Raw genomic sequence first — 17,972 nt, forward strand, 5'->3', positions numbered from 1 at the left:
ATGCTGTTACCAAATTATAATTGAACACTACTCTTGTCCTTTGACACAGTGAAGAAATTCGGGGAGAAATCATGTTTGTTCTTTACAAAGTATCTGCTCTCCACTATGCATCAGAGGATGACGATAGATCTGATCTTTTATTTTCCTTTTGCCCCAAGCTAGTGCGCCTATCTTTAGAGGCCCTCATGAAGACCCAAAGTGATGACGTCCGCTTGAATTGCATAGGTTTATATTTTATACTTTTCTATTTTGTCCCTCAAAATTTGGGTTCTTCTGTTTACTTACCCTGTATTCAAATTAGCACAGTTCATGAGACCTCCAAGTTTGTCTGTTTGCTTGTTCATTTTTTTTCTAATTTATAAAAATTATGCATTTGTTATGGGCATAGGCAAGAATGTTGGAGAAGAACATTCAACTCACAATCTACAGGACTATTGTTTCATATACCATAACTGGGAATGTGAAGGTCCTTCCAATTTTTATCATCAATAGTTGAGTTTGGTTTACATAAAAAGGATTCTAGAAATCTTTAAAAGAACTTGCTCACACTATGATAAAAGACTAAGAATCTTCATTATTTCTGTTCTTTTTGGTATCATATGGTGAAAGCTTAATTGTGAATTACTGCATATTGCCTTGTTGCAATCATAAGATTTTATTGAGTCATGCATATCTCTGTGGGGAAGTCACTCTGATACAGCAGGGAATACTTGTCATTTTACATACACTTTATCATTGCGTTCAGCGTCAGTCTGGGTCCTGCATCATCTAAGCTAACAATTTTCATACACTTGTCTAGCGCTTTTGACGGTCTTGGCTCGGAGAGGGCTTTTTGGGACTGCATATGCCCCTGATTCAAACAGCATGAGTTCATCTGAAGGAGATAGCTTTGGGCAAGCAACAGAAAATGGAAAAGATATGCATCCTCTGAACATATTATTCACTGAGGCGATCAAGGGCCCACTTCTTTCAACAGATAGCCAAGTCCAGATCAGCACATTGGATTTACTCTTTCACTATATGTCCTGTGAAGGCACTTCGTGCAGAGAAATCCAAGTACTAGTTGAAGAAAGCATTGCAGATTATGTGTTTGAAATACTGAGATTGTCAGGTTAGTTAAGTATCTTCACAAAAAAATAATATAAAAGAGTTATACTTTGCTTGATATCTGTGAGCTGTTAGAGTAGCTTTGAGCATAGACAACTATCAAGAAACAATAAATTATTGGTTTGAACTTTGAAACGAATTTCTCCATTTTCTAAAGCTTGCTAATCTGGATAGCTTAGGCTTTTTAATTGGTCACTGATTGTATTGCACGGCTTAACTGTGACTACTATTTACCAATCTGTCACAACTACTTCGGAAATCCATGCCTCATCATTTAGATCCTATGTTTGTGTACCTGTTGGAAAAAGTTACTGAAAAATCAAGTTCTTCTGCTGTATACTAGTTTCCAGCTAATGATCTTTGCTGTTGAACAGAATGCAAGGATCCGGCGGTCCAATCTTGCCTTCAGGTGCTTGATATTTTATCAAAAGCCGAGCAAGCTTTCAAACAGAGGCTTGTTGTTGGGTTTGCAACTCTGGTTCCAGTTCTACATTATGTAGCTGAAGTTCCTTTGCATCCGGTTCAAAATCAAACACTGAAGCTCATTTTGAACTGCATTTCTGATTGCCCCGGAATGCTATCCTCATCTTATATAGAGGAACTAGTTCCTGTTTTAACAAAGATGCTTAAACAGCATACTGATGGGGATATGGGCATGCTTGAGGAGACATTTATCATGACCTGTTCAGTCCTTGTAGCTATCATAAGAACGCCATCTTTTCAGCCGACTTTGAATGTAGCAGCGTCAATTAAAGAAGCACTGCAATATGCTGTCTTAGCTTGTCTGGGTACATCCAACAAACATCCCGGTCAACTTCTGCATTCCTTGTTTCTACTTAAAGAGGCATACATGTATAGTCGTGAAGAAAATTCAACTGACTCCTCCAAAATAGAACTACAAAATTTCATTTTAAGTTTGTGCACAAAACATTTATTGCCTTGGCTGGTAACCACCTTAAATGAAATGGAAGAGGAGACTGTCCTTGGAGTACTGGAAACTTTTCATTCGATACTGCTTCAGGATTCTGATAACCAAGCCAAACAATTTGCAATGACACTAATTTCGAGCACTTGGTTCACTTTATCATTTGGATGTCTAGGCATATTCCCTACAGAGAAAATGAAGTGGAGGGTGTATCTGATGCTCAGCTCACTGGTGGATGTGCTTTTGGGAACTGATACTGGGCAACCCATTAGGGATGCTACTTCATATCTGCCATCTGATCCCATTGATTTGCTTTTTCTACTTGGTCAAAGGAACTCGCATAATTTGGAATTATCTTCCTGTCAATCTGCCATTTTGCTGATCTTATACATCAGTTCTTTACATGATGAAAGGTAACTCGCTCTTCTAATAGTTTGACAATACATTTAACAATAATAACTGTTTTATCTTCACATCGTACATATTTTCTTTCCCAGACTTGCAGATGATAAGTTGGTTTTAGCTTCTCTGGAACAATATATTTTGGTCAACAGTAGTGATCTCCAAAGTGGAGCCACTGATTCATTCACAGTGATGATGCTGTTGTATCTCTATGGCCTTTATAGGGGTCTCGCAAAGGTTAGCTACCAAATCTCCTATAGTCCAGAAGCTGAAAGAATCCTGTTTCAGATAGTAAGTGAAAATGAGTGGGATTTGTCTTCTGCAAGAATTCACCCGATCTCACTGAAATGGTTCTTTCAACAAGACAAATTGAGAAACACATTGTCTTATCAGCTTCTGAAATTTTGCAGAAGGAATACATCAGATGGCTCTGACATCACTGCCCTTGGAAAGAATAGTCATGTATTAAATGTTAATGCAATTGCAGAGTTAATAGTAGGAGAACATAGTTATGGAGCAAGTATTCTGGTGTGCTTATTGACTGAGCTTGTTCAAACAGAAGGTCAAGAGCAAGAGATAATTTCTGTAGTCAATCTCATGGCAACTATTGTCGACATATATCCAACAATTTCAGACCAGTTATGCCTTCTTGATATTGGAAATGCAGCTCGGACACTTTATTGTGAGTCCTCCTATACACAGTCCCCACAGATATCCACAGTTGTGTTGGTTCTTATTTTTAAAATCCTATGCTCGGTGCAACATGATACTCTTTCTGGTGATGATAGTTGGCTTGCGGTGATTGTGAAGGTAACTAACTCAACTTTTTAATTCTAGATTGTTTGCGGCCACCAGGAATTTAATTAGATAATTCACCTTCTTTTGTAGTTAATAAATAGTATCACCACAAAAGCTGCAGACATGTGGAATCATGAATGTCTCTTGGTGATTGGCATTCTTTGCTTGATTTTGCACCATTCTGCTAATGCAGTGCTCACAGAAGCTTCAAAAACAATCATTTTCAGTAGTTCTCTAGTCTCTACAACCAACAGTGTGGTTCATGCAGCATGTCTTAAGGGGCCAGCATTGGTTGACCATGATGAAGGAACAGGCTCTGGAGAGACTTTGATATTTTTGCTTCTTCTAAATTACTTCACTTTAAGAAGGTCCGTCTCTTCTACTAGATTTTGATTATTTTCTATCAGTTTTCACATTGTTCTTTAGAAAGTAACTTTTGTTTGCTATATTATTCCTTTCAGTTCGCACATTGTTGTACCATGGATTATGGACTGGAAAGTTTTCTTAGATCCCTCAGGTAGGGTGCAGTCATTTTCCTTTGTTGGCATCTACTGCCATGACCTGTGCAGACTAATGCATTTTGGATCTCCTGTGGTCAAGCTCACTGCTTCGTACTGCCTGTTGGAGCTGTTTACCCGAATATCTGAGCAGAGGAATAGAACAGGGGAGGAGTTGCTATTGGACACCAAGTACCTAAGTTCTGTAATGGCTGTATTAGAAGGCTTAGTTTTCTACAGTGACCTCAGAGTGGCTATGAATTGTGGCCTGTGCCTGTCAATCATCATGGGGTGGGAATTACCGGACATCCATGAGATAAGTGTGGATGCAAAGTATACTTGGAGTAGGATGGTTGTGGAAGAGCTCGCAATGTCTTTAGCTGTCCCGTGCCTGGCATCAAAATCTTTCATTAATCTTCACAAGCCTGCAATTCATGTTGCAGTTGCTCTGTTAAAACTGCCGAATATTCCTAACTGGATGAGATCTGTATTTGATGATACTTGCATCTCTAGCATAATTCAAAACGTTGCGGCTAAAAATTTGAGCACAGAGATTGTCCTATTATTTCGAGCTCTATTAAACTTGGAGTTCTTAAAGACGGAACAAATTGCTAGTTTAAATCAGTTGCTCCAGGTAATCATTCCTAACCATGCTCTTCTGCTCCCTTATGCTTTGTTTGAAATTTTAAATAATCAGGGATACAGATTCAGCTGCTTCGTTTGGAATGCATCTACATCAATTGCTGAAAGAAAATTATTTACTTCAGTCATTTAGGGAGTGAATTTGATATCACTCTTTCTCAAGTCTTGAAATGCATCTGTATTTATGTGGAATACAAGTGAAAACTTAAATGTTCCATCTATGACAAAAAGAACTTAAAATTTTCCTTTTTGTAGAATTTCAACCAAAAAATGGAGTGTGGATTGCAAAATAGGGAATGTTAAAATTCTGTTATGATTATTATTGTCTTTTTAAAACTGCACATAAACAATGACTCATTCTGTCAAGTTAGCTTTCGTATGAATAGTAGGTGATAGGTTCATTCATTTCAATGTCATTTGAGGATTTGGGACTTGAATGACAGCCAGGCATTGTGGTGAAAAGAGAGATGATGAAGTTATTTGATAATGCAGGTATGCCGAAAGCAAAAGTACACTGACAACAGTAAGGACGAGGGTGGGCAAGAGCATAGAGAGGTGATCGGCAACCTGGATGATTTGGGAGAAGTTTGTGAGTATCTCATTCGTTTGATGTCATCAGAGTCATCTCTAGATATTGATTCGGGAGGATCACATCTTGAGGATAAGAGATTGTTAGAAGAAATAGAGCTTTTCTTTAGAGCTTTAACAGTACAGGATGTCATCTAAGATCATTCTATTAGTTCAGCTCAAAGTTGAATCTTTACTTCTATTCAGATCAGCTTTGGTACACAGAGTGGGACACTAGGAAGTATGCATTCCTTTGTGAATATCTAATGCACAAAAAACATAGAACTGAAAATGTGTAGAGGTGGTCTCTGAGTCTGCTCCTTATCAAGTATCAATGTGCATTTGAACAGAATATGCATATTTAGAAATGAAATAGACCAATAGCTCCTATATACGCATGTCATCGTCTGTGGTAGCATCATCTATATTCTATACGTCCTTGGTTCTTATCCAATCACCATAGTCCATAGACGATAAATGGAAGAATAGAGAACTGAATTTTCGTCAGACTTTCTTAATATGCAGCCAGCTCCGGCCACCAAGATTATTGCTGTTGTTCTGTTCAGTTATCCACTGTCTCAAATGTTGCTATACAGTAAGAAAGAATAAGAGCTTTTAGCTCATGTTTGTCGCACTAAGAGCATCTTCAGCAGTATAACTAAAACTATAATTAATTTAACAATAATTATGAGATTTAGCAATTGTTATAAGAATTTGGTGTTTGTTATAAGAAAATACAGTTGTTCGATAATTTACATTCAGCGTTTAAACTACCGTTTCAAGAATCAACCAAGGCATGAAAGATTTCAAACTTGGAAAAAGGGAGCAAGAGTCTTTTGCACTACTAATTTCTCTCTTTCTCTAATGCATAACTTGGTTATTATATGGGAGTAAGAACACTTTGCATACATTTATCCCCAAAAAATAAAAAAAATAAAAATACTTGCATACTTCTTCCTTTTCTTTCATTTTTCTTCATGGCGTGATCCACTTGGTGAAGATCTTTAGATGTCACATTCTTTTGTGACTGTTCTCATTACATCATGGAGGAGTTTACTAACACAAGGAGAAAACATCACTTTAATAATGAGTATCGTCTCATTCAGCTCTTGTAATTGTAGAGTTTTAAAACCCCCAATTGATGCTTCTAGTAACACTCGCTAGTATATGTAGACCTTGGCATCAATTGACCTTTGGGGTTTTGAAAAATACAACATCGTATGAGTGTGACAAATTGACAAGTAATTTTCAGCATTTTCATTTTCATTTTTTTTATGAAGGTAATTGAGGATTGTTAGGCTGAGATTTAGGTTGAGCATTTGACTTTAGGAGGAATGAGAAGACGAGGAGAACGAAAAATAATTTTCATTATTTTGTGGATTTACAGTTCCGGGTGTACTATTGATCAACATGTTTTTTGTGTTGACGGTTCATCGTCTAAGATTTTGGTCTTTAAATGTGATGAAGTTTGATTTTTTTAAAACAAATATTTATAGAGCTCAACCACCTCGCTTTCGCTACTCAGATATCTTTTTCCCAACAAAAAAAAAAAAACTCATATCTACAACAATCCTCACAAAACCATTAGCAGAATAACCAAGAAAATAAGGGATTGGAAAAGAAAATCAGAGACAAGGGCATGGGGATCAAAAAGGAAAAACATAATCACAATTTGTAGGAGCGAAATCTCCACAAGAAAATTACTGGATCAAAGGAAATGAATGTAGGTGACCCCTTTAAAATCAAGTGCAACATATATTGTAAAATCATTCTACAGCAATCTGCAATAACTTTGATGGTACTCAATTTCAACCTCGATGGATCCAGACATTTCTTCTGGCCTAAAGTATTTTAAAGTAAATACAACCTAGCATCACAAATTTATGAGTATAACTTAAAATTCAGACACACAAGACGATACTTCCTGAGTTCTGACCTGGTTGATTACAAAAAGAAAAGGTAAATATAAATCTCACAAAATATCCTCCTGACTAGCTACACTGCAGACACAGTTTAGCCTCTATAAGTTACATTCTCATCATACCTTTCTTTCCACATATCGAACTCTTGTTTCATTTTCATACCCTTGTTCAATCAAAGGCAGCACCCCAAAGAATGTCGCAAGCTTTTCCTTATTAAAAGAATGTGGGGTCTGACCTCTTGTTAGATACATGGGAAAGGAAAACTATGTGACCGGAACAGGAGGATGAGAGGGGGATAGAAAATTTAAACCAACTGTATTTCCCCACACCAAAATCGAGTATCTAGAATCTGAACCCTATCCAGCTCCTAAGATTGCACTGCCAGCCTCTGAAGATGCTCGAAAAAGACCTGAAGACTTACATCATCTGTGAAGATCACATCTGATCCAGCAGCCATCTCATGTGCATTGTTGTACGTTGCTGAAGGGTTCAACTTTGCTAATAAGAACCTCGCCTACAGAAAACAAACAGGCTATGAGACAGCATAGACAGTCCATAACTATTGTCTACAATATATACAAATATATATTAACTGAAGGAGCTCTCTCAATAAGGACCAGGTATAGGACTTTTACATGAACAGTTGGCAGAATTGCATGTAAAAAATTTAAACATTAACTGATTTTAAGTGTCAAACAGCTTTAAAATCCTTGCTTGGTCATTATCATAAAGGTCCTCATTAGAGAAGCTTCTTATGAAATAAATGAATCCAAGTCAATATTCATGCAGTAGAACAAACAGATTTTAAGAGTGGAAACTAAGTCGACAAATTTCTAATTTTGTTCAGAGAAACACAAGCTGAATTTAGGTAACTACAGATGCACGCAAACTTTCTAGCAAATAACCAACCTGGGAACCATGCTGGTCGCAGACGACCAACCTAGGGACAGGGAAACGTTCACGGATGATCATCTGTGTATCATCATGAGGGGCTTGCAATAATTGTGCAAATGCCTGAAACACAGATACATATGCCACTAATTAGTTAACACAATAGCAACATAAGCAGAGAACCAGTCTGGGAAACATAACAGTAGGCATACATACCACGTGTTCTTGCTGATTCTGGTATCCCATGTTACGCCACTGTGCTATTGTCATTCCATGGAAAATGACTATACTAAAATATGAATCCAACAACAGAATACGGTCAGCTGCAATGGAAGCAACATCCAACAAGGCTGGCTGAGGTAGAGAATTAAATGAGTATGATATTAATGATGGTTGTATCATGACAGCAGCATTGGTGATATTTTCCCGATTCAACAGCATGCGAAAATAGGCAGTTTCGTCTGGACTGTTGTTGAAAACCTGCAAACTCCCCATATCAGATCCAAATATGGTGAAGATAATATATCGTGCCTACAAACAAGCAACATCAAAACGGATAAAAGAAGAGGGGCAGCAAATCATGGTACCTGTACAAATTGCGAGCGGCGTAGATTGAACATAAATTGAGGGAATAAAGAAAAACATGGATTCAAAGTAAAGGATGCTGGATCATCTTTCCGATAGTCACCAAATTTGGAACAGAGACGGATAAGTCCCCGATCCAGCCATCGGGTAGCATCAAATGACTCCTGGATGAAACAAACAAATTTGAGAGTTTTGTGTTTGCAATGTTACAGAAAACCGAAAAAAAAATAAGCTTAGATTGGTGAAGAACCAAGAAAATACACTTGATTGACAATACCTGCTGAGTATTGGGAAATACCTTATAACTTTTCTTAATCAAAATTAGTACAATGAAACTGATCACATCCAAAATATCTTTTATTTAAGAGTATAACAATTTAGAATCAGTACTAGCCTTGAGAAGCAAGTATAATAAAATTATTTCAAGTGTATAACTTTCATTTTTAGAGCTCGGAGCTCCATGTTTAGAAGAGGGAGTTAATGGAAAATACCTCTGTCTCCATTTTCAAAGAAGTTTTTCTGGCCATTACTACAGCAGCAGTCTCTTGGTCAAATCCTTGAACCAGTTCCTGAAACGTAAAAAGTTCTGTGTTAACCATCTCAAGAAAAGAGAAACCTGCACGAGTTTGCCTCATTTCCCATATGAACAGTTTAAAAAAAAGAAAAAGAAAAAAAAAAGGAGTAATCACACCACACAAAACAGGTCAAAGATTATGTATTTTAAATTCTTGTTATAAAAACAGAGAAACATTGGCAGAATTATCAACAGAACTACATCACCTAACAAACTTTAGAGGTCCATACTGGCAAAGCTAAAAGAATTCATGGAGTGAAATAATCTGAGTACTTGCAAAAACTGCAGTACTCAAAGAGAGAATTTTATATTATCTGAAGGTGGAGAACTACCTTACTATCAAATATCAACCAACAATCTCACATGCCCTGTTTTCAATTTATATGAAGCTGATTAAAAAATATCAATATTCAGAGCTAAAAATCGGCTCATTATGCATAAGAAATGGCTAAAACAAGTAACAAGCCAATTTTGCATACCTCCTTTAAATGTATTTTTAATGAAAATTGAAAGGAAAGCTTAAGACAACAAATTACATAGAACGAGTGATTCAAATAAAACTAGTTAGGAACTGTATCTGTTTTTGTATGTGAATGTATATCAGAAAACAATCATGCAACGTGAGCATGGAAATCCCAAGGAAAAAGGTAATTTAAAAATCCAAGCTTCATCACACCCTGATAAATAAAAGGCCAAGTTCCTTAACCATGAAATGTACAAAAGATAGAGATACTGAACGAACCTCTGAGCTAACAGAACTATCTATCCATCGTCTAGTAATTGTTGTTACTCGAAGCATCATTTGACCTTGAGGATTTTGAAAGCTACAGAAACAAAGCGAGCAATTGAAACTCAGTCGATGGAAACACCAAAAGTATCAGGATATACTATATAATGCTTTATTCTAATCCTCTGGCATACCTGGTAAGGAACTGCAAATACAATTGTGGGTTTACTGTTCCTGGTGTATTTGACTGATCACTTGATGATAGATCAAAGAAAACTGTCAAGCAAGTACTCATGTCAAGGCTACACATTTTCCATGCTGTTGTATTCCCTTCCCCTATAGAAGTATCGGCAACAGCAGGTCCTTTCTGCCAGGCATGTGAGAGTTAGTATCAGATTCCACAAGCACAAGCCTCATATCTACTCATTCTAAAGATGTAGATATGACCCCATATTTGCAAATAATAACACATTCTAAGTGATCAAATAGTCCACCTTCTCCAATGATGTGCACGGTCCGATGACCCCCTGAATTTTGATGTCCTTTGAACAGTTGATCTCAAGGGTGCCACTGAAATAAAGAATATAAGGATGAGCCTCACATATTATAGTAGAGTTCAAATAAAAATATATAATGAAATTCAAACCAAGGATGAACAAGAAAAGAATAGGGGCACAGATATAGATTTATGTGTAGATGCAGATGCATGAGGCATTGAACATAGAAAATTCCCAACCTAGGAGCTGACCAATCCTACATGTACAACTGCAAGTGCAAAACAACAATTGCCTGTGACAATTCAGACCCAACATCAGCGAAACAGAAACCAACTAAATGACTTCCACTCATCTAGTTAATTACGATTTCATAGCACTGACAAGACAATGCATCCACCAGAACTTCACTGCCACCTTTCTCTGCCAGTACTATTTACGCACCGAGTGAAAATCATGCAAAGAGAGAGAGAGAGAGTAACTGACACGGAACTACATCTTATCATATCTTATCTTATATATAAAGCAAACTCCACCTTACAATAGTTATTTTTGAACTTCCTGGTATCCCCATAGTTTCTATTCAAAAAAAGAGGGTAACACTGGGAAAACTGCAACAAAAGGGGGAAAAAAAAAGGTACTTTCTTTTAATGTCTAATTAACATTTCACATAAGGGAACAAAAAGCAAATGGCACACAGAGTGAACATGGAGAGGCTAGATTATAGTTGAGCAAGGTCTATACGCGTTTAAAGTCAAAATCTAAAAAAGATGATTCCAGATCTGCAGCATCACTCTCACAAGTATTATACATTCTATTACCCAAAAAACAACTCAAAATATGAACAAAGAAACCTGAAATATTTAAGATGTTTAACTCACTTAAAACAAAGGCCAAGAGACTGCTCCCCTTGTTCAAAGAAACGCCTGAAAGAGTCTTTGAATACAGAATGACCAAAACTTTCTGCCAGAACAACAAGTCCACCTGTTTTCTCAATTGCAACTTTCATTTCAGCAACACCAACCTGTACATTACAGTTTCCACGAGTCAATGCACAGTGAAGTAAAATCCCGGTCAATGTTCTAACAGAGAATGAAAACTGATTTATTCTCAATTTATAAGCCAGGATAACTGCAAACACCAGGAGAGCACAACCCAGAACACATATCCAGACTTGACATAGTGACCGTCATGAACTTCACATTAAAAAAAATAAGAGCCAAATAAAAACATTTGGCATCCTCACTGTTAAAGCAGATGCAAAGAAAAAAAATAAATTACTCGATACGTACATTGAAAAAAAAGGTTGTCGGTCGACAAATCTAACCATTTTTTTTCACATCTTTTAACGTTGCACTCGCATTTAAAGTATGTTCATACTTTTTGTATGTACATAGAAAGTGAGTCAAGAGCAAAAGGTGTTGAGAATAGGGTGTCTGAACAAGGGACTGCATTTGTAAAAAACAAAAGCCACTTCCTTCTTTAGAAAGACAGACTTAGATACATATATGATATTTCCTATCTACTATCCAGAAGATTTAGTAGGAATTTCTGAATACCAATAGATAGCTGAATTTCCCTCGAGTTCAAATAGACATAAAATATTTTATTTAGCCTTGAAACGTAATTTGAAATAAAAACAAAATAACACAAATAAACGCTAGAATAGCTTCCAAAATATAAACATGAAATTGGCAATATCACAGTTACCTGTTAGCTTAGTTATTCAATATAAATCTTTAAATCTTGATCAATGTACAACAACATCTGATGTTTTATAGCTTGTTCATATCGAAATGCTTATGGCATGAACAGCTCAAGACGATATTTAAAGTTCAAACAAAAATCAAGGACATCACCTCGTCAAGAACTACCTAAACAATTCCAATCAAATATGTCGGCTATTAATTCCAATCATAAAGGGTCATCACCTCTCTTTCAACCCTTTCGCAAGAAATCGATTTCAGATGTTCATTTAAAGCCTAGGAGCCTAGCTACACAAGCGAACTTTACCTCAGGTTGGCTCGGATATTAATATATAAGCGAACCTTATCTATAAGTTATCAGCTCTAGAACTAGTTTACTGTGTTATGGTGGATCAAGAACAAGTAAAAAAGACAACAACAACAACAACAAACAAAAAACACAAAAACACAACTGAATGGCTTTTTAACGGCAAATCTGTCACACATCGTATATTGCTGGTCAGGTTCCAAAATATACTGAAAATGATGCATGCGGCGTGGTGATATTACAATAGAAGGTTACATTAGTAAAAAGATGTTGCAATATTAGAATTCATCATACAAAAATTCAGCACATGTACAGCACATGCAAATCAAAAAATTCAGCATGAAATGCAGTGAGTAATAACTGAACCAGAAGACCACCCAAGACTAACCTGATCAAGAGCAGATGCAAATAGGTCTAAGACATGACCCTGGCTAACCAGCTGCTTCGCAAGACTATCATAAAATTTGACTGCTTTCTTGAAGTACGGAGCCGCATCCTTATCCAGATCTTTATGGGAACGTACAGGTTCTGATAGATCTTTTGAAACGATCTGCATAATATCAACAAGATTCAATATATTTATCCTCCAGAATTTGAAAACTCTTCCATATATCAATTTTTTCTAGGCAAGACATTCCACTGATCAATTATGAGATTGTATTACCAAGTGACCCTACGTCCAATATGCCTACCCAAACTATAATGCACAAAGGTGTTTATGCAAAGGAATTGAGACCAGCCAGAAATAAAGATGCACAAAAACTGAAGAAAGCAAATAATTTATAGTTGTGGAGCAGAGTAGCAACTAACCAGACAGCACAAATTTTAAAAATTGCATATAAACAAATCAAATAATTAGAAATGGAGTGCTTAAACAACAGATTTGAAATCCAAGACAATTTCAAACTAAAGAGACTTGGTAGACAAATTGGAAACAGTTTCCAAATGTACTAAGAAGGGTTGGAGGACGCAGACTAAAACACAAGGAAGAGGAAAGATCATTAAGGCTTGAAACAAGAAGACTGAATATGCCTTCTTGACAAGGGAATGAAAGTATCAAAGAGAAAAAAAATGTCCAGGAATGGTTTTGGTTGTGTACAACAGATACAAAGAATAAGACATAAGTTTAAAACTTACTAAAATTGAGACTGGAATCTGTAATAGAGGGGGATTAGGATATTCAACACCAGATTATACTGTAACGACATAATAATGAGGGTATAAACCTCAGGTACGATCAATTTGAAATCTATAGTGACCTCATAATGCAACACCCCTTGATTATGGCCCATTTGTTTGGCAGAAATTGGATTCTAGAGCATTAGATGTGTAACATGGGAAGTGATTCGAATGAATTGAATTGAGAAATATTTTATTCGCATCTTGGGTACCCATCATTATTCAATTACAATTATTCCACTCCAGGTGTGTTTAACAGTAAGATTTTCAAATTACTCGAGCCTACAACCAAATCTCAAAAAACCATTCGGGATTGACATGATAAAAGTTACTGTACTCTACAAATTAGCAAATAACCAGAATGAGAAAGCATTTACCGCGCCTGGCCCTTCAGTGCAAGGACCACCAACCAAGGCTACAATCCTTGCCCCAGTTCCTGCCACACAAGCCCCTAGCAAACCGGCTGCAACACTCACCGCCACTCCGGTGCACCTAGACGACCTATTCCCAGGAGGCACAGGCCACTGGTCGCTTTGCAATTCATCCAACAACTGAAACACACAAATTGGATCAGACCACCGCAATTGACAAATCCACACAAAAAACCAATCCGACTCACCGAATTGAGAGTAAATTCGCACTCGGAAGCGGGCAAGAGAAATCTGGTGACCCCCGAATTAGGAAACCCATTCTGAATCCCCTTAGGCTGATTATACCCTCCACCAATAGGACCAGGCCTCCGGCCGGAGCTCCCAAGTCCCAATTGCTCCAGCACCTGATCTTTGGTAATCTCCTTAGTCCCCCGAAACACATAGACCTTGCTCAATTCGGCGAACCCAAGCTCATGGACCTGCACCTGAGTCCCGAAGGAGATGAACCCCACCAGAGCATTCTCCGGCAGCAGCCCGATCGCCTGCTTCAGCGCCGATTTGACATACCCCATCTCCTCCTCGATCATGCACGTGTCGAGCACGAAGACGAACACCGGTGCCGGCGGGGAGGTGGAATCGGCGGGGAGGGAGTACTGGACGGTGGTGTACTGGGGGTAGAGCTCGCCGGGGAGATTGGTCTCGGAGATGAGAGAGTAGTGAGGAGGGAAGTGATTGCGTTGGTAGCAGAATGGGCAGATCCAGATCTTGGCGGTGAAGTCGACGCGGGAGAAAGGGTTGAGGACGGCGGAGCAGGTCTTGCAGCGGAGAGGCGCGTAGGGGAGCGTGGGGATGTCGGTGTGGAACCGGATCGGGGCGATGCAGGCGGCGAGTGGGATCACGCACTTGCTGGCCTCGACCTTCGTGCGGGGCCACACGTTCCACGTCATGCGGACGCCGTCGATGCCCTCGGGGTCGGTGTTCGCCATCTCCGACATTGCGATTTCGCCCTCGGTGGTCTGATCGGGGAATTGTTGGTTTTTTTTTTTTGGGTTTTTGTGGTTTTTTTTGGGGGTGGGAAGAGAGGAGACTCGACGACCCCCCTTGAGAAAGGAGAGAGAAAAGGGGTCACCGCAATTCAGAGAGGAAGGGAAGAGAGAGAGAGAGGGAGAGGAGAATTGGAGGTGGGGATTGGTTTATAGGTGTGTGCGAGTTTGGAAAGGGAGGAGGAATGTTGAAACGTATTTGTGTTTTATTTTAAGATGAACATGTACAAGGGACGAACCAGTGTTGCTGTCTCTTATTTTTTTTTTTTTTTGGCTTTTAATTATTTCTATATTTGTCTAGGTGAGAAGAAATTTAATGAATATTGATTGAATAAATTTGATATATACCTATAGTTAATTTTGAATATTATTACATCTCTAAATAAATGGAAAAGATATACATATCTTTTTAATCCTGGAGTCAAATAACGTTATAAATGAGGCCGACCTTAGATTTATAACCGAGAGAGAATGAGTGGTTTCAAATATGTTACTGAAATCCAGGTTCATCAACATGGGATAGACAAAGAGGAAAGATGGGTTCGAGGATGGTTTTGTTGGCTATATCAGTGGATCTCGATAGCTGGTGAAGACTATGTGCCAGTCCTTCCCAGTCGTCAAAGGACTTGGATTGCGACAAGGGTGGTCGACAATGGCATATTTGGATTGTGACGGTGGTGGCGTCTGGCTTGACGGCGACAGAACATATGAAGAGGTTTACTACCCAATATTTACCTTGTGTAATTTCATTTGTAAGAGATTTATGTTGTCTAATTAACAAAGTTATGAAAGTGATATTATGATCTATAGAGTAATATGATCAATTTTTTAGAAATGGGGCCGGTGCAGCTGCTCTTAAACCTTGATTATTGAAATTGTAGAATACAAAAAGAGGACATAAAACATGAACCCCATATTACAACAAGCATTGAGAGAACATTATGAAATAGTATCATAACCGTCAACAAAATATGTGTATTCTAACAAGCACAGACTATCAAAAAGTGCACAAAAGACTACTCTATTTGTTTTGATATATAGCGGTGACATACCGAAAATAGAACTCTTCATTTAACACAATTTTCTTACAATGTAGCCTCAAATAAATAAATTCAATGGCTCTCAATTTCATCCGGCACTAGGAGGTTGTGCTATTTGATCCAGCAAATAGTGTGCATACTACATAGATTAGTGATTTCCTTTATTTTGATTGCAAATTTTTCGGTTACACATACAAGTAAAACAAGAGTGGGTGGTATACCATGACAGCTTAACGAAACAATGTTGGAAGAATACTTCAAACAATATGGTGAAGTAGAATAATGTGTGATCATTTTAGATAAAATCATTCATCAAACCAGAGAGTTTCTTTTTATTACATAGTTGACTGAATGGTGGCCGAGAAAGTATTGGAAGCAAATCACTCAATCTTTGGTAAAAGAGCAATAATTGTAGAAATTTTATTGTTTTTTGTGCTTGTGTAATTTTGCCCTAGCTAGATAAATAGTAATTATTTTTTAGGTTATAAACTTTTATTTATACAATTTGTAGTAAATCCCTCAGAAACACAACGCAAAAAGAACCATAATAAGTAAGGTTGACTATGACTGAATTTGAGATAGTTTCGTGAAGGCATGTGAAGAAACGCTTCAATGCAGTAGCACATGAACTAGCTAGAAGGGCTTTGTCATTAGCAGAAGGTTGGTTTTGCAAAGAGCAAGGGCCTGAATGGCTCCTTCAGTTAATTGCTGGTAGTAATGTTTGATGTACTGGGGGTTCTCTTTTGAGAATTATTACCCATATAACTTTTGGTCTGAAGTTAATAAAATTCCTTTTCAATACAAAAAAAAAAAAAGAAACCATAATAACCAAAGAGATCAACATAGTCAACTCAATGTCGAGGAGCTCATCACCTCACAACGATTTTCATGTAAAGTTCACTGATTCATCCTACAGTAAAAGAGTTCATAAATTAGCTTGCGAACAATTGATGAGAGAGTGATTTGTATGATAAGAAAACCAACACGATGAGAGACTTTGGTGTCATCACTTTTGAATCAGAGGAGGTTGTACGTTGAAGATGTAATGCAAGAAAGTTTCACGAGCTGAAGAATGAGATGGGGGAGGTACAGTGAACTTAACTGTAAGTAAGAAGAAACCACTATGACTATGATAATGTAGGTTTGGTAATTGAAGGAGGGCTTTGATTTGACGATCTTGTCTTTGGGGTTGATCATCGTTTTTGATACAATTATGGAGGTCCTTATGATTATTGACATTAATCAGGGCGCTTATATGAAGATAATCCTCTTAATGGGACTTGAAATACATTGAGGGTTCTTCATACTTACAGATTATGAGTTATTGTAGAGGGCTTCAAAAAAGAAGTGGGTCATATCCATTCAAGAACACCAAGCCAAAAGTGGCCTTCATGTTTTTGACCAGAAGAGATTTGGCTTTGGCTCCTTTATGGGAACGTTTCTTTAAAAGACATGAAGGGCTATACTCTATCTATGTCCATGCCAATCCAGACTCAGGTAAAACAATGCCGAAAACTTTTGTGTTTCACGGTAAAAGAGTCCCGAGCAAGAATGTAACATGAGCCAAACATGATAAAAGCAGAGAAGCGCCTATTAGCCAATGCACTACTAGACTTAACCAATCGCTGGCGGTGAACCTCAATCGTCGGAAAACAAGAAAACCAGATTTTTACTCCACAAGATACAACACAGCAACTTGCATTGCCTGGGAAAAACCTAGACATTGTCTCCCGGTAAAGGGAGAGGACATCGACATTCTTGAACAAATAAACAAAAATTGATTAATAATGATAATAAAAAGAAATAATTGAAATTCAAATGACAATGATTAAAGAAAGAGCCACAAATGATGCCGACGGTGAAATATTGTCACACCCCAGTTCTTAAGTTATTTTACGGTTATTTACTTTGATATTATTTTGGTCTTTTACCGTGTTGAGTAACTGTTTACTACTTAAGGACCCTAAAGTTGACTTTTTCTTTCGTTTGGAATTTGGGAAAACTTTCTTCATGAAAGTCGTAGAGGACGTTATTACGAGTTTGTAGACATGCTATACGTTAAAATCGGAGTTAGAATGGAAAATTATTAATTAAAAGAGTAAATTTTTGAGATGGTAAAATGGGGTAAATATTTAGTGGGTATAATTTTTGGGGTTAAGTTGTTGGACCGGGTGTGGGCAGCCCAACACACCCCC

At 37.6% G+C, this 17,972-nt stretch overlaps 2 protein-coding genes across 2 annotated transcripts in view; one reads left to right on the forward strand and one right to left on the reverse strand.

The window, feature by feature from the left end:
• Positions 1-5,097, forward strand: part of LOC101309443 (protein PRD1-like) — a 6,731-nt gene extending 1,634 nt beyond the window's left edge. The window contains exons 3-9 of the mRNA XM_004298184.1: positions 50-225; positions 800-1,111; positions 1,539-2,445; positions 2,659-3,244; positions 3,323-3,600; positions 3,694-4,363; positions 4,864-5,097. Coding sequence (XP_004298232.1) covers positions 50-225; positions 800-1,111; positions 1,539-2,445; positions 2,659-3,244; positions 3,323-3,600; positions 3,694-4,363; positions 4,864-5,097 — 3,163 coding nt within the window. The remainder of the gene's footprint in view (positions 1-49; positions 226-799; positions 1,112-1,538; positions 2,446-2,658; positions 3,245-3,322; positions 3,601-3,693; positions 4,364-4,863) is intronic.
• Positions 5,098-6,580: 1,483 nt separating this feature from the next.
• Positions 6,581-14,904, reverse strand: LOC101297053 (protein transport protein SEC23-like). The gene is made up of 12 exons (XM_004296913.1): positions 13,943-14,904; positions 13,701-13,874; positions 12,533-12,694; positions 11,013-11,155; positions 10,132-10,207; positions 9,832-10,004; positions 9,653-9,734; positions 8,828-8,905; positions 8,339-8,500; positions 7,968-8,231; positions 7,770-7,874; positions 6,581-7,374 (listed from the first exon to the last, which is right to left on the reverse strand). The coding sequence occupies exons 1-12, from the start codon at positions 14,687-14,689 to the stop codon at positions 7,228-7,230; spliced, it is 2,313 nt and encodes a 770-aa protein (XP_004296961.1). The 5' UTR covers positions 14,690-14,904; the 3' UTR covers positions 6,581-7,227.
• Between the last annotated feature and the right edge of the window lie 3,068 nt (positions 14,905-17,972).

Source organism: Fragaria vesca, linkage group LG4 (assembly GCF_000184155.1).
Source record: "Fragaria vesca subsp. vesca linkage group LG4, FraVesHawaii_1.0, whole genome shotgun sequence".
NCBI lineage: Eukaryota > Viridiplantae > Streptophyta > Magnoliopsida > Rosales > Rosaceae > Fragaria > Fragaria vesca.

Excerpts from the sequence above, each read along its gene's own strand:
- LOC101297053 (XM_004296913.1), bottom strand. The coding sequence starts at position 14,689 with ATGTCGGAGATGGCGAACACCGACCCCGAGGGCATCGACGGCGTCCGC. Across the intron at positions 12,695-13,700 it reads GCACTGAAGGGCCAGGCGCG|ATCGTTTCAAAAGATCTATC; the intron begins GTAAATGCTTTC and ends GATATTATGCAG. Across the intron at positions 7,875-7,967 it reads AGAATCAGCAAGAACACGTG|GCATTTGCACAATTATTGCA; the intron begins GTATGTATGCCT and ends TCTGTGTTTCAG.